General features: G+C 42.4%; 5 protein-coding genes across 5 annotated transcripts; 2 read left to right on the forward strand and 3 right to left on the reverse strand.

Annotated features, from left to right (window-relative positions):
- Positions 1-771: 771 nt before the first annotated feature.
- On the reverse strand, positions 772-3,075 carry PCK1 (phosphoenolpyruvate carboxykinase). The gene has a single exon (XM_018853871.1). The coding sequence runs from the start codon at positions 2,687-2,689 to the stop codon at positions 1,028-1,030; it is 1,662 nt and encodes a 553-aa protein (XP_018714088.1). The 5' UTR covers positions 2,690-3,075; the 3' UTR covers positions 772-1,027.
- Positions 3,076-3,462: 387 nt separating this feature from the next.
- NGS1 (Ngs1p) lies at positions 3,463-6,399 on the reverse strand (the record flags this gene model as incomplete). Its single annotated transcript, XM_018856598.1, has 1 exon — positions 3,463-6,399. The coding sequence occupies one exon, from the start codon at positions 6,397-6,399 to the stop codon at positions 3,463-3,465; it is 2,937 nt and encodes a 978-aa protein (XP_018714089.1).
- Positions 6,400-7,568: 1,169 nt separating this feature from the next.
- Positions 7,569-9,263, forward strand: METBIDRAFT_23599 (crossover junction endodeoxyribonuclease; the record flags this gene model as incomplete). The annotated part of the gene is made up of 1 exon (XM_018855263.1): positions 7,569-9,263. A coding segment is annotated over one exon (1,695 nt), but the record flags the coding sequence as incomplete, so codon positions are not given.
- A 716-nt stretch (positions 9,264-9,979) lies between these two features.
- Positions 9,980-11,251, forward strand: RRD1 (peptidylprolyl isomerase; the record flags this gene model as incomplete). The annotated part of the gene is made up of 1 exon (XM_018855208.1): positions 9,980-11,251. One exon carries the CDS (start codon positions 9,980-9,982, stop codon positions 11,249-11,251), a length of 1,272 nt encoding a protein of 423 aa, XP_018714091.1.
- Positions 11,252-11,259: 8 nt separating this feature from the next.
- Positions 11,260-16,014, reverse strand: METBIDRAFT_76595 (ubiquitin-protein ligase; the record flags this gene model as incomplete). Its single annotated transcript, XM_018858557.1, has 2 exons — positions 11,260-13,853; positions 13,881-16,014. 2 exons carry the CDS (start codon positions 16,012-16,014, stop codon positions 11,260-11,262), a joined length of 4,728 nt encoding a protein of 1,575 aa, XP_018714092.1.
- Positions 16,015-20,794: the final 4,780 nt, after the last annotated feature.

Consider the following 20,794-nt stretch of genomic DNA (forward strand, 5'->3'; position numbering starts at 1 on the left):
TAGTCTTGTCGAGTTGAAATGACAGCTGCTTTGCTCCTCCCAAATGATAATGAGTCATTGGTAAGAGTGGTTTTTCATGTAAGTTAGAGTAGGCCCACTCATGTTGTGTTCCCGAGGTCTGAATGGAAATGTGCGCGTCCCTTTTTCAATAGTACTCGATAGGTCGAACAACTGCGCGAGTGATACCTCTTGCAACATAAACTAGCTTTTGTTTTTTAAGAATTTTGTTAAAAGAAACTAAGTAAGCAACCTCTTTGGAATGTATAAGCCAAGAATTGGCTGACCATCTAAACCAATACTACTTTTGGAAATTTAACATCTAATACACTTGGAGATTCAGACACCGAGAAGTGTCACTCACGGTCCCAGGTTCAGTTTTGTTGGCAAATTAATAACGAGTAAAAGACTCAAATTCAAAGAAAAATACTTCAATACTTGTGAGTCTCTACCAACGATTTTTAAAACGCGCTCAAAGCCCGTCATTCCCATTTTACTCTCTTGTAAACTGGATTGCATCACTGAGTTTCAAGGTGATCAAACATCAACAAATGTACAAATGATGTCACCCTAGGCAACTGAGAATTATTTAGATTATATGGCCTCTTATTTTATCTGCTAATATAAAAACGCGTTTAGACCACAAATATCTTATGGTTAAAATTGATGTCTCTCTATAGTAAATCACGACCAAAATAGCCAGTTACAATTTGAAACCGTTCTAATTCTAACGATACGAGAAAATCCCGATATACCCCGCAAAGAATTGAACAGCAGGATGAAAAATACCCTCAGCCTGTATTGAGTCGCGAATGTGGAACTGTTTTTTTCTCCCAGAATTACCTTTCATGTAGGTCTTCAAATTCCCCACAAGCTCTTAACGCTCCCCATAAGCTTTCAACTTGAGGGTGTTGCGACTGACTAAGCTTTATTTATTTTTCTCCTTCGTTAGTCCTTTCTTTGTAAAAAATGAGTCGTGTTAAATATTGTAAAACTATGTTTAGTGCTAGGTTATATGAATTTTGAATCTTTAAGCTTCTGGGCCAACAGCCTTCACTTCAGATGTGGCTTGGTCAGCATACTTCTCGAAGTTCTCGGCGAACTTACCGGCCAAGGACTTGATTTCCTTCTCAAAAGCAGCGTCACCTGTGGTCCATGCCTTGGTAGGGTTCAAGATTTCGGATGGCACTCCGTTACAGCTCTTTGGAATCTGCAAGTTGAAAGTTGGGAAGTTCTCGTACTCAACTTGCGACAAAGAGCCATCGTGAATAGCATCCAAGATTGCTCTGGTGTATTTCAAGGAGCATCTCTTTCCGCCAGTGGCAGCAGAGGCACCAACCCATCCGGTGTTCAACAACCATGCATTGGCGTTGTACTTGGAGATCTTGTCAGACAATTGCTGAGCGTACTTCATTGGGTGCAAGACCAAGAACGGCTGACCAAAACAAGCTGAGAAAGTAGCTTGTGGCTCCGTGACACCCTCCTCAGTTCCAGCCATTTTGGAGGTGTAACCAGAGATAAAGTGGTACATGACCTGGGCGTTGGACAATTTAGAAACTGGTGGCAAGACTCCACTGGCATCACATGTCAATAAGATAATGTTGGTTGGGTGCACATCGGCCAAACATGGGATCTTGGCGGATGGAATGTAGTCGATTGGGTAGGCGCATCTGGTGTTCTCAGTGATCGAAGAGTTCTCGTAGTCCACAACCTTGGTCTCCTTGTCGTAAACAACGTTTTCCAAAATGGCACCGAACTTGATGGAGTTGAAGATCTCAGGCTCCTTCTCCGCAGACAAGTCTAAACACTTAGCGTAACAGCCACCCTCGATGTTGAAGACTCCATTGTCTGACCAGCAGTGCTCATCATCACCAATCAACTTTCTGTTTGGGTCAGCAGACAACGTGGTCTTACCGGTACCGGACAAGCCAAAGAACAATGTAACATCTCCCTTCTCATTGCCCTGGTTACAAGACGAGTGCAAAGTCAAAACTTGGTGCTTGATTGGCATCAAGTAGAACATGACAGTGAAGATTCCCTTCTTCATCTCGCCTGCGTACTCAGTACCCAAAATGACCATCTCCATGTCCTTGAAGTTGATCTCGACCGAGGTCGCTGAAGTCATGCCCTTTGTGTGAATGTTTGCCGGGAATTGACCAGCGTTGTAAATAGTGAAGTCAGGCTCGCCGAAGTCAGCAAGCTCTTCTGGCGTAGGTCTGATCAACATATTCGTCATGAATAAAGCGTGGTAGGCTCTAGCACACACAATTCTGACCTTGATTCTGTAACGTGGGTCCCATCCGGCGTAAGCGTCCACGACAAACAACTTCTCTCTAGTTCTCAAATAGTCCAAAGCTCTGGATCTCGAGATTTTCCAAGTCAACATATCGACTTGCTTGTTAACTGGACCCCACCAGATGTTGTGGGATGAAGTAGACTCGTCAACAATTCTCTTATCCTTTGGCGATCTGCCAGTTTTCTCACCAGAGTAGGCCATCAAGGCACCGGTGGAGGAAATAGTGGTTCCTTTTTCCAACAACCCATCTTCGTATAATGTAGGTGGTGGGGCATTGTGTCTGATGACGACATCCTTTTGGAGAGACAATTGCTCCACCAAAGGGTCCTCGATGGCTTTAATGGACGAGTGTCCAGCGAAGTTTAAAGAAGATTCAACGGCTGTGGGGGGTACCATTTTTGAGTACTGAATATGTTAATGAATATGATAATTTCTGGAACACATGGGGATTTCGGTGCTATTTATATTGTCTACTGCGTTCATCATCGCAAGCCCGGGCTATAGGAAGGCTAGAATCTGTGACCCCGGGAAAGAGGAGAAATGCACCTGCGAGGAGGTCGGGTGCAACGGGAGAAACCGGGTGCACCTTAAAACCAGTCAACCGCAGGACAAATCTTGGGGTAATCATGCACACAACTGAGACGGCCGATTTTCATCCTGTGGTGTGCTTTGACCCGGCAACCCCCGGGGTGCTCTACTCATGGATGAAAGCATTTGACAGACCACCGATAAGCCCCGGGACGGGTCCTCACAAGCGGTGAATGACATGGGTCTCGAAAAGGCACCGCATTACTTTACTAAGTTTACCGTGTCGTCCACTCCTGCAGAATTTTATTTTTGTCGTGCGAGCTAGTAGTGCTCACTCTTGCAGCTCACTACTAGGACGAAACTTTGGAAGTTCCTTACATGTTCATAAAGCACTTCATTGGTTAGTAGAAGCCATTGTTAGTGTTTTTTCTAGATTGTCTCTGCTCGTCTCTTCTCATCTCGTCTCGTCTCTTCTCGTCCCTGCTTCTCTTTCTCCGGCCACTTGCAGTGCCGAGCTTCGGACCAAGGGAAATTTCCTAAACAGGAAATCCGGGGTAGTGCGGCAGCTTCCACAAAAAAAAATCTTTTTATGTGACATCACGCGCATATGTGTGGGGCTCTCCCTCTCGGCAACAAAGACTCTAGAGTGTCTTCTGAGGTTCCTCCACTAAAGCTTCCTTACGAGAAAATTCGTCATAGAAAGCTCGGTATGAACGCCATTTTTCGAATCCTAGATCTTGGTACCCGGCATAGGAATTCTCGTCAGCGTAGTCAATTAGAAAGCACTTGTTTTTCTGGTCGTCAATAGCTGCTTCTGAAAAATTGGTCCTGAGGCTCGTGACTGCAGAGCAAATAAGCCCGTACTTGAAAATTTCAGTCAAGTTTGAATATGACAGATCAACCAACGGGCTCACAATCCCTCCCCGAAATGTCGCTTTCTCGTTCAGGCTGACTTCGGATTCCACTGCAGGAAAAAACCCTGATAGCCAACTCTTACTGCTGAACACAATGATGCTACCAATAACGGTGAGATTTGTAGGCTCCAAAGCAACAATAATCTTAGTCTCCTGTGCATTAGATGGATCCATTCGGAACAATGCTTCAATGAAAGCTTGATATATTTGCTGGCTTTTTCTGTTCCCGGCAACACGGTCTAAAAATTCTTGCAATCTTGTTGGCTGTAAGCAGACGTCGAATCTGATTCCAACAATGGTGAGCTCTCGAAATATTTTTGTAGGAACACTCCATTCTGTCAAGTTTTGCAACACCATCACGTACTCCTTTCTCAGAAACGTTGACTCGCTTATTGCCCAGCCTGCATTGTTGAAGAAAGAAGTTAGTTTCCCGTCGTCAGCAAATGCATTGTCACCCAAAAACTCCAAGAGAGGAAACAGACTTCCAAGCCGTATCTTTGTGCATAGTTCCTCGTCGATAAGATACCTTAGGGCACGTATGTGAAGGCACTTACCTATCAGCTGCAACCTTTTGGACCTGTCGACCAAAATGAAAAATATTTTTCCAAGCTTATCATCAGATTTCAGAACATCAACCCAGGTCATTACTAGCCCATAGATTATGTTAAGAGATGAATTTCTCACAACGAAGTGCTTCTGATGCGGTTGACTGATGTGTAGAAGCTGGAAAAACTTTCTGAGAAATGTGTCCAGGCTTAGAGTCCGACTATTGTTTTTGCACAATTTTAGTAGACCTTTCCAATCTCTCGCAACATTCATTTCATCCACTAGCCAAATTCTCTTGGGTGGGATCGACTTCCTCACTTTGACCTGAATCTTCTCGGGATTTGGTGTGAGTAAACTCAGCAAGCGCCTTTTCTTTGATTTCTCAGCGGCGAATCTCTTTTCTCCCGGTATACATCCTTCAGCCACTTTCTCCCCCATCAAAACATTTGCCAATTCCTTCAATGCTTGTTTTGTATAGTCAAAGCAACATAAATAAACTGATCCGATGCACTTGTTGTAGAAAAAATCGTAAGGCGACAGTGTGGCAACAATAACCAACGGCTTTTCAAGCTGCACTCTACCATTCGCCCGCGATAGTGACAGAGGGGTTGCTCCACAAAGCATGGAAATGTACTTAACAATGCCGATTTGATACATGTTTCTCTGTGCTTCTGATGTTATTACGATGACTGCCTTTGAGTAGTCAATCAATTGCTCATGCAAAGCTGTAAGACCGTTGGCGGTGTATGTCGTATGAAGCACATTAATATCCTTTTGCATATTCTTCGGATGCAGGGACAAGAGAGAGCCGAATTCCCTGAAAACTTCTTCTCCCTGATAAAGCTCATTTTTTTGGTCCATTCCTTCTCCTGGATTGGAATAGATGGGTTTGAGTAAAGGCGTCAAAATCAAGATACTATCACGCGGATCCTTGCCAACGTACTGTGAAAGAGGAAGCACGCCTTCGAAGTCTCTGACAAGAGTGATGCTCTTTCCGTATGCTTTTTCCATGAGTTTTTGATGTTCATGCCATAGGCTCAGGTGAGCATCCTTGAAGAGCATCAGATCCACTTTAGAACCACCCGGAAAAATCTCTTGCCAGGATGGTAATTTCTTTCGCACTTTTTCCAATCTAGTCAAGGAGTTATTGACAATCAGCTCGTCTAGCGAGCCATTATCAAGAGCTATTTTTATCGATTCAATAGCTTCAACTTGTAGTTTCAAGTCATGGCAGACCATGACTAAGTCACAACCAGCGTATAGCGCAAGTACCACGCCTTGACCCAAACCGATCGAGTGGTATAAAGCATCCATTTCCAAGCACTCACTTATAACAAACCCTTCGAATCCTAAGTCTTCCCGAAGAAGTTTAGTCAATAATACCGGCAGCAAACATGCATGTGTTTCGTCCGGTGAAATGGTCGGTACACCACATCCAGCCGCACTTATCCCGTCTAGCAAACCCTCACGAATCAACTCCGCAAACGGAACCAGATTGAATCTCCGAATCTGATCTAAAGAATCGGTCATCATTGGAAGCTCGAGTAAGGAGTCTACTCGGGCGGATCCTATTCCAGGAAAATGCTTACCCACTGTTATCAAGCCCCCATCCCTCAAGCCTCTTGCGCAAGATCTTCCATATTTGACGACTTCCTCGATTGTTGTTCCAAAAGACCTTACAGATACTAGCTGATGAGAAAGCTTAATGACAACGTCAAGCACGGGGCCCAAAATTATCAGGAAGCCGATATGCCGAAGCTCAATGGCCAAAGCACGCAGAACTTCATAAACCAACTCCGGGTCTCCAGTAGCCCCTAGTGCCATCGCACCTGGAAACTGGGATAGAGAGTCGGAGTCGAATAAAGAGTTCATCATACCGCCTTCCTCGTCAATTGCAAATGCCAAGGGATACTCATATCCTGCTTCGTTGTACGCAATGTATTGGAGATCACGTACAAGCTTAGACATTTGAGACACTGAATGCGCATTTTTTTTCAGTAGAATCATAGTGGAAATGTTGTATTTCACGATCAAGTCGTAGGCCTGTTTAGTAACAGAAGTTCCCTGGAAACCCCCGCACACAAGCAGCCCAATAGATCTTTCGTTCACAAGAGTCATTGAGTAAGGTAGGTCTAGGATCAAAAGTAGTGTCTTCTTAAATTTTAAATCAGCTGGATTATGTTTTGAAGCTCTGGGGACATCGGGCCTCGGAAATCTGCAATATATGCGTCTGCGTCGGTGGCTGGATTTGAACAAACTGCAAATGACGTTATATGCCAGCGCGGCTTAGTTCCTGTCCCATGCGACTTCTCGTTTTGCATACTTGTGGGGTAAGCACGATTTGACTGGTCTTTCTCTATAATCTGATTGACTTTTTGAGGCGATATGTATGAAGTTGTCGGAGAAAATGGATCAAAAGACGCGCGATGAACTTTCGTCTCGCATCACAAGAAAGTATGGACTATATTGTCTGATAAGGGCGGTACTAGGTTGCTACTTATTCATGTCACTTTTTTGGAGCTCTATTGCGTGTAATTTCAAAGCAGTAGATGGTGATTTCCATGTCATAGAAAAGGAGTTATGAAGCATTATTGATTTGCACTTTTCGGCGCTCCGGCAATATGGTCTTCCAAAAAGCGAAGACCACCCGGGCTATGGCTCTCTACAATACTAGACACTGAAACACATACCTGACAAAGACTCTAAAGCAGCAGCCAGCATATTATCATGATCTCAGCCTCCTGATCTGCTCCAAACTGGCATCATCGCTAATTCAGCTGGCCCCATTTTCCTCACGAGCTGTCCTGGCTGTTTGCGACATATCATTCCAGAAATTATGATTCTAAAGAACCACATTCTGTATTCGAGATAAAGCATTGGATTAAAGCTTGAGCTAAAACTGTGTAAATCATTGTCCTCCCATGTATGTTTCCAAGATAAAGATGAAGCTCAGATACTTTTATAAGTGCATCAAATTTGTAAAAAAGTAGAGGAGTAATTTTCAAATTTTAACAACATTTTCAGCTCAACTCTCAAATAAATTCATAAAAAGTAAAGGCATAAATCCAAATCCCATTGAAATTATTTATCGTTCCCAATTTCATTCCATTGGGTAATCATAAATCTAGGCTTTGAGTTTTTCTAGAACCGAACTGCTTTTTTTGTCTTTCTAATCACTCTGTCGCCTAGCGGAATTCCTTGGATGCGCAGTCAACAGGAGGCAAATCAGTTTAAAAAATTCGCAGGTACCTGATTCCAACCACGTACTTGTGTCACACAATAATGGTATGGGAATCGACAACCTTTGGGAAATATTGCCTCTGGATGACAGAGTCTCGTTTCCTGTCTTCCTAAGCCGATTTATTCAAAAGAATGGCAGACCTCCTCGTCTCGCCATAGATGCATATATGTTTATGTTCTGGTCGCTGGTTTCAAATGTGGAAGAGCATGATCCCGTGAAAGAAAGCTATGATATCCGCAATTTCATGGCAAAACTTTGGTATCTAGCACAGACCAATGTATCCTTCGTGGTAGTTTTCGACGGAGCCCATAAGCCACGGAAATTACGACACGGAAATATTCCTCAAACACCTGGCTCTGAATCATACGACGAACAATTGGAAAGCTTCTTGAAACTACATAGGTCAAAGTTTTCGGAACGTCTGCGATTGGTTGAGACTTTGAAGGATATTCTTTCAAGAAATCGCATCAACTGGGAACAAGCACCCGCCGAGGCCGAAGCTCAATGTGCGTGGAATCAGAGACTTGGTGTGGTCGACTACGTCATTTCTGACGACTCAGATACTTTGGTTTTTGGAGCGACAGGCGTGTTACGCTGGTTCACAAGAGTTAAGTACTATACTGACAATAAAGAGCCTGTCAATAGTCCAACCGACTATTATGTGACACCAGTTCACATGAGCCATGTCACAAAACAAACTAACCTCGAGCGAAATCATTTGGTGTTCATAGCGGTTTTGAGAGGTGGTGATTACTCTCGTGGTGCCGAAAGCATCGGGATAACTCGGGCAAAGGAACTCGCATTATGCGGCACCACAATGCTCCAAAAAAAGGCTAGGGCAACCGCCCAAGATTTTGGATCGTTCGTGGACTTGACAAAATTATTTGTTGACACGTTCGTTTTGCCAGAAAAAGGTAGTAAAATTCTGCTTGACCCTTACTTTGGAAGAAAGGAAGTGGGTGACAGACATTTGAGTTTGATTGCTTTCAATTCGTTCTTGAACCAATTCTTGAAAGAAAAAGCCAGTCAAGTCTTTGGAAGAGTTACAAAATTCGAGGGAACTATACAGATCGATGACTACTTTGCAATGCTTTATTTTTTTCCATTGGTAAATACCAGGGTTTTCAAGTTCACCCCTCACTCAACTTCTTTTGCCGAAGCAAGCATCGTCGCTGAGGATTTGTCGGGAGTCAAAATTGACTCTGAGGTCATGAGGTACAACAATGTAGTGTCGTCGACAGTAATCGGAAAGCTGACGATCAAGAATGGTGTTGAATTCTTTGAACAATACTTAGAATTACACTTTGAAAAGACAGCACTACCGAGGGAACGGAAATATAACTTGAAGGCTTTTGTACTCAAGTTATTACGCAATAAGATATTTTGGAACTACATTCAATTTGCAAGGATCAAAGATTTTGAGGGGGTCTCGATGGCCGTGTTGAAATTTAACAGAGTGAAGCTCAATGAATTCGTGTACTACACGCGCAAAGATCTCACACTTGAACTCGAGGTTGAAAGTGAAAGGGCTGATGATTCTGTCCCAAATGAAGGAGCCACTGAGGCCAATACAGCAGAGCCAGAAGAGGATGATGACAAGTCGATAAATTTAACAGTTCCACTAGAGAGTGTCAAATTCGTTTCACCGGAATTTGTAAAGAAATTCAACTACCAAGCACAGCGGAAGTCTCCGGCGAAAAAGAAGAAGCAATTCCAACAAAAAACAACGCTAGACAGTCTCTTACTGCGAGAGCTGGCCACCAAGGGGGAAAATTACATGATCTTTTCTCAGTCGTCGCTGCCAAAGAAAAGTCCTGATTTGGAGTTAAAACTGAAGGATTCTTTATTAGTGGATGAAGTCAAACTCGAGCCATGTCAGATGAAGAAGCAGATGGCCGGCGGAATGGATGTTTTTTTAGAGCAGACAAGAAAACCTATATTAGAATTGTCTCCTAGCAAGAGCAATTTAACGAAAAAATCGCCTCGGCGGCGCCAGGGGCGAAAGTCAGAACTACTTCCAGGACAGTCGACGCTCACCTCATTTCTCCAATTGAGGCGAAATGGCACGTCGCTCGATGAGCCATTGTTTGTCAGTACGGATCAAGAGGAAACCAAAAGAGGGAATGATTTTTACCACAAAAAAAAAGACTCGTTCGGATTTGGCGCAATTCTCCCCGCACCGAAAACTGTTGAGAATGGAAGGCCGTGTCTTGCTGAAACACCGAGTCCAACAAAGCGACATCGAAAGGAGATGGAATTTTCTCCCGAAAGCTCCCCAGTGAAAATCAGACTCGAAACCAATTATCCTTGGTGACTTTGTTCTTACAAGCAGGTTTCCCGGAGGAGACAATATGCTGCCCCAGTCCCCCGATATGGGTCACGTGTATATATACACCTGCATAATGCATGTATATACATCAATTCGTATGATCATATCTAGTCCAGCTATAGATACAAATGATACAAGAGAAATTTAGCGAGCCCACCAAAAGAATATATGAAGAATCCGACGTGGCTCTTTTCCGCTCTTCTCTTGCATCACAGAAGTTGCACCATGTGATTTCATTTCTCCTAGAGAAGGTCACAGCCGTTGAAGTCCCTCAGGGCCAACTTAAGTCCGCAATCGTCACAAGAAACTCAAACTTGGAATATCCTGATGTGGAAGACCAAAAAGGTGGCAAAGCTTACACACCAAAGGATAACGTCGCAAATCTTGTCGAAATCATTGATAATTTAGATAAGCTTGTGGATGAAACCCCTCCTTTGAAAGGGCCACGAAGATTTGGTAACATGGCATGTAGAGACTGGCACACAAAAGTTGATTCTCAGTCTCTATCCTTGTTACGCAAGCTAAGTAAAGATGAGAACTATCTTATTGAGCTCAATCATTATTTGGTAAATGCTTTCGGCTCAAAAATGAGACTCGACTACGGTTCTGGCCATGAATTATCTTTCATAGCCTTCATTGGGGGGCTTTTCGAGAATGGAATCCTTAACAAAGACACAACTGGTGAAGATGTTCTTGCAGTTTTCAGTAGATACTACGATTTGGTACGTCGCTTGATTCTAGACTACAGTCTTGAGCCTGCGGGATCTCACGGAGTGTGGGGTCTCGATGACCACTTCCATTTTATCTACGTTCTTGGGGCGGCAGAGTTCAACTTTCGTAGCGGGAAGAATGTCAAAGAGTCGTTCCAGTATGCACCACCAGTACTGCAAATCTTATCACCGCATACAATCAGCTCTTACAAGCTATCCAACTTATATGTGAATGCAATAGCATTCATATTCAAGCTCAAGCTGGGCCCATTTCACGAGCACTCGCCCGTGCTTTACGATATACATAAGTCTGTGACTCGCTGGAGTAAGGTTCAATCAGGTCTTTTGAAGATGTATGAAGTCGAAGTTTTTGGTAAGTACCCCGTGGTGCAACATTTTTGGTTTGGAAAGGGTTTATATCCATGGGTGGATGCATCGACCACAAAATCACTTCCAGTGAAATCTGTAGATGAACTCGAAAAAAGCGCAAGTAAGAAAGATGGAAAATTTCCTGGTATGATTAATGGACTACAAGGCATGAAGACAACAAGTAATAATATTGCTATGACAGGCGCCCCATGGGCTAGAAATCAGCCAGCTAGGGGCACACCAGCAGCTCGGGCTGTAGGAAACTTGGGCCGCAGTAGTTCTGATATTAAGGGAACTTTCAAAGGTAACAATGGCTTTTGAATTTTTGATTATGACCTTCCTGTGTTGAAATTGAATGCTGATCTGCACAAGGGGCATGTACTGCTTCCAGAACTCTTGAACCATTTATAAAGACAGGCTGCGTGAAACTTGTTCAGACAAGTAGGGCAGTTCTTTGAAGGCAATGAATGATCCTGATGTAAGATTGAGTAACAAATTGCACATTCCTCAAAACCAGAAAAGTGCAAATTGACGTTTTTGTTGAAAAGTTCGATGCAATCGAAGATGGAACCATTCGTGAGAGTGATCACCCTCTGAGATGCCAACAACCACGCTTTCCATTGGTTTTCCTTCACACCCAAGCGAGTAGGTCCTTCGACAGAAACGTTTGAAAGAGGGAATCGCTCAGGAATTCGGATCACCATTTCCATAGTTTGCTCGTCGATTACATAAATAGATTTTACCTCATTCGTCACCTTGTTGACTTTGATGGTAAGCGTATCGTCAGTTTTGGTCAATTTGTCTTTAGCCTTCTCGACGTCCTCCAATATCTCTGAAATGAGAATAGGAGACACAAAACGAATTGAAAATCTTTCGACTTGCTGCTTCAATTGTACATCTCGTATTTCATTAAACCACTGCAGCGCAAATGATCCCAAGAATTGAAATGTCTGGTAACATAAGTGGGCAAGCAAGAAGTAAACATCTTCTTTCACTTCATTTCCCCCAAGACTTTGATCAATATCATATTTTTGAATGAGACTTTGGGCTGGCTTCGCTTTCTCAAGTTTTTCAATTGGCTCAAGAACAAGCCGATTAAGAAAAGCCTGTTCTGACAACGGAAGAGAATCAAATGCAGTATTAAGCAAGAGTCGGATACTGTTATTCTCCCTCAACTTATTAATATACGCGGCCTTCATGGAGTATGTTGACTCTTTGAAATGATCAAACACGAGTACCCAGCTCCACAAATACTTGAATATATCATGATAATTTCTTCTTTCCAAGGCATCGTCCAAATTGAAGGCCTGGTCGGAAATTGCATGAAGCAAAATAGGATTAAATTTAGCCAAGTCTTCAATGGGCCCACTTTCACCTGATATATTGGAGACCCTCATTTGAACTTCCAAAATCACATCTTGCTGACTTTCATAGATGTGGCTCTGGAGTAGCGAGCAAGCAACTTTCTGCGCACCTAGAATGACAGAAGATGCAAGCATTTGGTAAAGTTTATCCACATTCTCTGAAAGAATCTCTTTTGAAATATTAGCCTTCAGCAAAACTCTCTCGTATAAGTCGTATACGAGAATGGACGGTTGATGATGTGGCCTGAACTCAGTCTTTCCAATTTGTTTCGCAATGGTCAAACCTAAAATTTCTTCCTCGATAGATATTCTGCTTTGCTCCCAATCTTCGCTTCCATTTGAGCCAATAAACTTCGACAAGACAAGAAACAACTTCAGAGAGGAATATTCTAATGCTGCCAGATCAGTGTCCGATTGAGCCATTCCAAGATTGTTCAAGCATAGGTCAATTGCTACTTCCCATGTCTTACCAGGAACATTGTCTCCTAAAACTGGAATAAACAGCGAGAAGAACGAAGCAAGTAAAGCCCTCATGATGACGAACAGGTTATCAAAGGCAATATCGCTTTCCAACCAACTAGAAAGATGATTGACAAGCATTCCCAATTTGTGATTGGGCAAGATATCATATCTAGCAGGGACATCAATAAAAGTGTTTGCGAGAGAAATCCACACAAGGCCCGCTTCGCAAATGTCTGCGGTAGATCGAACACTAAGAATCTCCGCGAAAACAAAATTTCTAATCCTGTCAAGCTTTGAAGATACTCCAACAAATTTCATTGCGGAGCAAAGCAAGGTGGCAAGCTTGAGAGGATTGCTACCGAGAGTCGCGTATGAAAATTCGATCTTGTCAAAGTCAGAGAGTGACATACTTTCAAAAATTGGATTTAAAGCACGAACCAATACCCTAGAAATGTAGTACTGTTTTGCAGAGAAAAGTCCTTTCCCAGTGATTTTGTTGAACAAATTGCCAATCAAAGTTTCGCTGGTGCCATTAAAGGCTTGTGCTATACTCACACCGTCACATTGAATGGCTGTCACACCCACATATCCGAAAGCATTGCACGATTTCTCTATATTTTCTTCTTCGTGTTTTGGATTCAAGAAATCGTAGTCGCTCACGTATTCAGCACATATACTTGTGAGAGTTTGAATATTATTATCCGGTACAACAACCTGTGAAAGGCTCTTCAAGAATGCTGCAACGGTCAATAAAAAGGGCGATAATCTCGTGCTTGCCGGCTGTTTGATAAGATTGATATTTTGCAATAAGGGATTAGAAATCGAAAGGGAAACAATATCAACTGTATCTAATGCTTGATTGATTTCATTCTCTATCATTTCCAAGGGTATCAATTCTCTTTTTCTAGCCAAGAGATCAATCAAGGCTTGAAAATCGTGATCCGGTCTCAATGTTAGCATTTTCTCGTAAATTTTACTTTTCACTATGCCCTGTTCCGCAAAATCCTCCAAGAATTTCTTTGAGTGTTCTTTATGAACAAGTTCCAAAGCGCAGGGAATAAGAGATTCAGTCGATGGACACTTTAAGCTGTTCATCCCTGCGCAACTTTTTTGTGTCACAATACTTAAAATCAAGGTATCCTGTCTTGCAAGGCCCTCAGTCGACCCCAATAGATTTGCGTATATGTCCGCGTTCTCAATGAATGCTAAGACCATATCATTTTCTTTATCCAGCCTTTCTTTGTTTTGAGAAATGTAAAGAAGGTATTCATATGCATCAGGAGTTGAGGTGCTCAGTAATACCCTTTTAGACTCATCAAACCCACTCAAAATGCCAAATAATGAAGTGAGACATGTCAGGCATTCAACAGAAATTTTCATGAAGAAGTCGTTGATCATCTGCCCATAGTCTATGTTGATATGAAGTTCAAGAAATTTTTTTAAAAAATTGAGAGGGCAATCAACAAGCTCGCTTGAGATAAAAGCGGGAATACTTGAAACTGCCCAATTGGTGACAATGGCACTTTGTCTTGTTCTTGAAATAGAGTTGAACAAAATATTCAAACCTTGTTCAAGCGAGCTAGTATCATATGTTTCTTCGAGATTCTCAATTATTGCTTGCAAAAATTGTTCTCCACGTTCAGCAGATACTTCCTCTAGTATTTCATAAAAGTTCGTACACATCTGCACAAAATCTCCATTGAATGTCACTTTTGGGATTTGTGGATTATCTTGACCTAGTCTGGCCAAAATCCCCTGTGTAAGATCTTCCTGCTTATGTTTGAGGAAGGAAACAAAAAGTGCCGCCAAATGACTGTTACTACACTCTCTGATCCTCACTTCATCCTTCCTAAAACAAGGAACCGAAATACCATCGAGGAAGGTGATAAACAAAACTTGAGCTATATCTTCAAGAGCTTTATTGTTATCAACATGTCTAGCAAAAAGCTTGAGAATATGGGTAATACACTGCATTCCTCTATACTTAAAAGAAACAGCATTAAGGCCTCTGAGATTCTGAAAGTGAGGCAAAAGAATTTTTAGGATGATGTTTTTGGCATCCTTGATGCTTGAAAAATCAACGAATGGAAAATCTTCCTCAGGGGGTATGAATGACTCTTCCAAAGCAGTAAAAAATGTATGCAATGCATCATAGTATGCTGGATCTGAGCTACAGGGTCCAATTCTCAAAAGGTCCTTCAAACGAGAGTAGCTTTTCAGCCCACCATACTGCCAAAAGTTTCTTTTAATCTTAATCTGGTTTTGCTTCGTGAACAAAGTGAGCGAGTTGAGTGCATTGACAAGATTAATAATGACTGAGGAATAGACAAAAACCGTGGATGCGTCTGAAGAAGGACTCAACTTGACGTTTTTGATGATCTTCTTAGACGTGGTTTTGAATATGGACTTCAACTCTTTCAAATTGAATGTGACAGGTTTGAGATTGCCCTCATCAGTCAAAGAAAATATTTCGGTGATCAACGCCAAAAATGATCTGAAAAGGCCCGCATTCAAATTTTCCTTCGCAGAGCATGAACCGAGGTTTTCCCAGAATTGATTCAGTGTCAAGATTTCATTGATTTGGCTTGAGGCCGAATCACTTATGAAGTATTCTTGTCCATTTGCAAGGCGAATTGTTTGCAAGAGCATCAATATTGCAATATTCTCAGCTCGTTCATATTTTAAACTCACTTCATCAGAAGTCTCGGACCTTTCGTCAGTGATACTTGAAGCCGTTTCATGGATGAGGACTGTGTGACAATAGTTAATTATTTGCTCATGGAAAACGACCCAAACCTTATAATTCGCCTTCGTCTCATCACCTGCAAAACATTTGAGTAGATCTGACTTGACCGATTTCGCTATTGATTTGTCATCGAATAGACCCTGAAGCCAAATGGGCATGGCAGTCTTCAAGTACTTGCTGAACTCTTTTACCCCGTATTTGTCCATGTATGTTGACAAAATTTGATGAGAAAGATGCCTTACTGACTTCTGAGAGTCTATAGCGAGTCGAGGATACAATTGAAGCCAGCATACTAAAATGTGGTAATCTTTGACATCGAAGGCAGAATTCTCAAGCATTTTAAGAAATTCGCTAAGACGTTTCTCTTTGGTCACTGCATTCTTCTTAGCAAGATTTTTTAAAGCAATAGTGACATTAGCATCCTGAACATGATTTGAGTCAATGCTCGCCAAATAGAAAAGCGAAACATGAAAGTCATTATATCCGAGGTCTCCCGGCTCTTGCAAAGTCATTTCTTCCAGTAAAAAAGGCTGTAATGTAACTAAACGAAACCTACGTAGGAATTAGATCTATCTGAAAAAAAGCGCGACTTCAGCCAGCGGCGAAGCGGCAACCACGTGAGCAGGTCACATGGTGAGGAGCACGAAGATAATTCATTTCAAGTTTGCAATAAAAAGAACGTTGCGGATATACTTTTGCAAATGAACATTTCGGGATGTGAATAAGTCCGTGTATGTCTAAGAGGCTTTCGATTGTCAATTTTATGTGATTGACGGCCGTTACGTGTGATCTAGGAAGTCAAAAAAATTTGCGAATAGGTTATCCTGATTTGTCCAGTGTGGCATTTCGATGCCATGGTCCATGAGGCCTGAAAGGTCACTTTCTGAGAGTTTTGTCTCAATAATATCTTTGACGGATCCAAAAACCTCTGACAATTTGGGATGATTGATTTCCTTCACTTTTTTCTTGACAAAGATCAACGATTTCGCAGCCAATTTCCAATGTGCACAGGCATTAGAGACCGTGGTATAGCACGTCTTCAATTTTTGGATGTCACTTTCCCCAATTTGATCGGATTCTGAGATACCCTGTATTTGCATTAATGCGACACTCAAGCCAAGAATCGATGAGTAAACTATCAAAATAGAAGGAGGTGACCCTGATTCATTGAACTTACCAAGAAAAACCGAAAGCTCCGCAATGGCGGTATCTAAAAGTTCCTGAGGAGACTGATCAAGGAAAACACCAGTTTGCACATTCAAGAACGGTCTATTGAGACAGATCAAGACAACGTAATAGAATAGCCGATAGTTTGCAACAGTGGGATTGTAATCTTGCTTCTTCATAGATACTTCTGTCCATCTTAAAGAGACAGGTAGCTTTCGTCGCCAATTTGCTAAAGATCCATTATAGTTCGCCAACTTCATCTTATTAAGGTAAGATAAAGTCTCGTCTGTAGATTCACCTGTGTATATGGCCGTGAGAAGGGATCCAATACACTCACTTAGCAAACAAAGCGGTTCTATTGTCTGAAATGCATCCAAGTTTCGCACGCTTTGAGGAGATGGGTTGGGCTGAAATACGAAACCATCGATGTTGCTTGCATTCGGTAGCACTTCACTTGTTGGAATACTGGCTTCGGTCTTTCTCACCGTTACCGGCCGCCCCATAATCAAACTCACAAAATGATCCATTATATAGCATCCCCAATAGATTCTTGAACGGACCATCACATTGATATCCCTGATCAAAGCTTGCTGTGGACCACTGGCAGAAGAAGGCTCAAGAGACCAGTCTTTAGGATCGAGTTGAAATCCCATGTCGTATCCCATACGAATGGCCATACCCGAAAGCATCCAGCTTGCCGAAGCGTTTCCTTCCCCAAGCTCATATAACGATAAACAAAGGAGTGCTTGTAAAGTATTGATCTGGGGAATGCAAATTCGAGTTGTCAAGATTTTGTGGCGTGCAGTTTCAAAAAAGTTTTGGGCTAGCCCTCGCAATTCTCTTGAAGAAGAGCACCTTGCTCCTAAAGCAGCAATAGCATACACTAATTCCTCAGAGCAATACCCATGACTGCTGTTAGGAGTTAGAAATTCATCTAAGAAACTTTCTCGATGTATGAAAAGGGTGACATCTGGATACATCCAAGTGAAAAAGCTTTCAAGGCAGCTTACAAGCTGATTTGTGTTCATTAGCCCATTATTAAATAGCTGCGTAGGAACGGAACGTTCGGAATTGTCAACAAGATTGAGAAACGCAGAGGTGGGACCAAATACAGAGTAAACCCCACCATCGGATGCATCTATAGAAACAGGGATTCTTTTCCTTGGCTTTGTCTGTCTTTGCGTCTGGCCAGAGTTCATCAAAATTTCTTTAATCTGATCAAGGGCAGATTTAGTATTGCCATCTTGTGTGAGTTCGTATATTCTAGCCAAGGTAGACTCCATACTAGCAGAAACATCTTGTAGCTGCTGTAGCTCACCTGAAGTGAGCCGCTGGGTTCGCTTATCTTTACTTGCCCTCTCACATTGGAGACCAAGCTCTGAGCAATGGCGACATACTTGCTCTCTATCACATTTTCTCTGTTGTGTTAGTAAAGGGAAATAGGTGAAATATATCTGTATAACGAGAACTCACTTTTTTTATTCGACAATTCAAACAGCTGTTTCAGTTAGTATCTATGATGAGATTAATGTCTACCAATGCATTGGAACATACGATGTTGAGCAATGTTTTCTCTCTGACTTCGCCATTTTTGAGGTAAGTCTGGGGTAGAGGCTACATCGCGGAATGCTACTGAAATACGGCTCAAGACTATCGGGGTAAGACAGCACGTGATCGGAATATGGCGTATGCCCTGCGCGCCCAAATTGTCAACAGTTTAGGACTCTCTTCTAGAAAGATAATCCTGAGTATCTTTCTTTCAAAAAATTAGAAATGTAGTAGCTTTTTCTTCGAGTTCATTGCTTAAAGAAATACTGCACTTGAGGCATTGATAGATAGTAAAGCTTCCAGGTGTAATATCGTAATGTCTCCGATATTCTTGCTCCGCGACATATTTTGGACGAGAGCTTTTTGATTCATTTGATTCAATTTCTAAGTGAATTACACAGTAAATGCTGCAATTCCTAAAGCTTTTACCCCCCAAACAATTTTTTTCATCACCAGTAGTGACAAGTTTAAAATCTTTGAATGCAAAAATAAATGATCAAGACTCGTGTCCTGACCCAGACAGCAAATTAAACAATTGGCTTCATGTCAAGACTTAGAGAAATAGGAAATTCCGAGATAGCCATAGTCAAGACCCCTTTATATATTTCACACACCAAAGCCTTTCAAAGACTTGTAAAAATCTTGCACTTCTTTGGACACGGTGATTCGCCGATGATCGAAGTTATAAACTTCGAGCTGCTCTTTGTTGGTCGCTCTTGAGAGCGCAACGTAAATCTGGCCTTTTTCAAATGTATGTCTGAGATCGACACGTAGACGATCTATAGACTGACCCTGCGATTTGTGGATCGAAATTGCCCAAGACAAAACCAACGGAATTTGTTCTCTCACTAATGAATTCTGGGTTGCGCCATATGATACAAAAGCTTTACCTTGATCCACCGTAAACTCCTCTCTTCTGACAAGGATCATCGTGGAATCCTTATTTGTTGTGAATAACACCACAGGCATTAGCCCCAGACCCTTGGACACGCGAAAGAGTTCCCGAATCAAGGGTGCTAGTTTTAGTCTCCAGCGATCAGGTAGTGATTCAAAAGCAAGTTTTTGTTCCAGAGGAAGCTCATCCACGCCAATCGAACTATAAAGAATCTCGATCATCAGAATAAATTCACTCGTAGGATTGATGAAGTCTTCAGGGTGAAACGCCGCGAAAAATCCAGCGAACACAGATTCTGGTAAAAACCCAATTACCTTTCCAATTGAACCATTTACGACAATATTGTCCGGATGATTCTTCAAATACATGACTTGGGACCCGATTTTCAAAGTTAGTTTTTCTTCACACATCAAATTCTCGAACAATCTTTTAACCTGAGGACTGTTATCACTATCCTTCGCAACGAAAGTGAAGGAATCGCCTTGCAACCTCGACAATCTAGATTCGTTAGCCCTTTTCACTTCTTCTCTTGTGGGAAACAATTCGGTGGGCTCTATTCCATCGCTATATTCCACCTTTCTTGTCAACAGTCGAAACATCTGCAACAGCTCTGGAGTGAAAGATCCTTCTCTTAGCGCATTGAGCATGTCAATGAGTTGATTATCTCCTTCTTGACGAAAAACCTTCTTCAAAATAATGGTGTGAGTAATGGCTTTCTTCCAAGACGGACTGTTGAAGCAATACTGACTTTTGCCTTCTCTGTCCACCGGTGGAAGCTGATAAAAATCACCCGAGCATACAATTTGGATGCCACCGAAAGGGGCCCGACTGCCTCTGATGACTTTGGCAATTTCATCGAGTTTGGTAAACAATCTTCCGTCGATCATCAGGACTTCATCGATAAGTAAGACCTTGAGAGACATCCATCTTTTTCTAGCGAGAGGCTTTTTCTTGATACTTTTTATCAAGTCACTTGGGCTTCCCGTACCTAGACCAATGCTTAAATACTTATGGATAGTCTGTCCGCTGATATTGACTGCCGCCAACCCCGTAGACGCAGTCACGCCGACAAAATTTTGCCCATACTTATGATAGAGTTCGGAAACTAGACTCCGCAAAACAACGGATTTACCTGTACCCGCAGATCCAGTGAAAAACACGTTTTCACCCCGTTTCACCACAGCGTTGATGATTTCTAGCTGCTCACCACTCAAAGAAATACCGCCCCTTTTCAGAGCGGGAGGCGTGCTTTGTTTTGCGGGCTGTTTTCTGCGGAGCTTTTTGGGATTTGCACTGAGGCCATCTAAGAAGCTCGAGGCGGCTCGTTTCAAATCGGGCTTGGAATCGAGTAGATTTTCTTTGTGATCTTTTCGAACAGGCCTGGTATTTTCTTTTTCGTCTTCCCCCTCGGAAGCGACAAAGAGGCTAGAGACCTGAGTGTCTGAAGCTTGGCTTTTAGTGGGCAGACCCGCGGATCTCCCGGACAAATTCTTTAGAAGCGGGTTGCGAAAATTATCCACATCAGGAGAAACAAAGGATGTATCTGAGCTGGCAGGTTCCTCGAAAGACGAGCGGCTTTGGGTTCTCTGCACGAGATTGCTCTGGGTTCTGAGGGCCCTGACCGTTCTTTCTGGAGTTGTGGTTGTTTTCTTTGCCGCTGTTGTTTCCTTCGTAGAAACCGA

The sequence above is a fragment of the Metschnikowia bicuspidata genome (assembly GCF_001664035.1).
Source record: "Metschnikowia bicuspidata var. bicuspidata NRRL YB-4993 chromosome Unknown METBIscaffold_1, whole genome shotgun sequence".
Classification (NCBI taxonomy): Eukaryota; Fungi; Ascomycota; class Pichiomycetes; order Serinales; family Metschnikowiaceae; genus Metschnikowia; species Metschnikowia bicuspidata.

Bases quoted from the DNA above. Each gene is read 5' to 3' on its own strand.
- PCK1 (XM_018853871.1), bottom strand. From the start codon at position 2,689: ATGGTACCCCCCACAGCCGTTGAATCTTCTTTAAACTTCGCTGGACAC.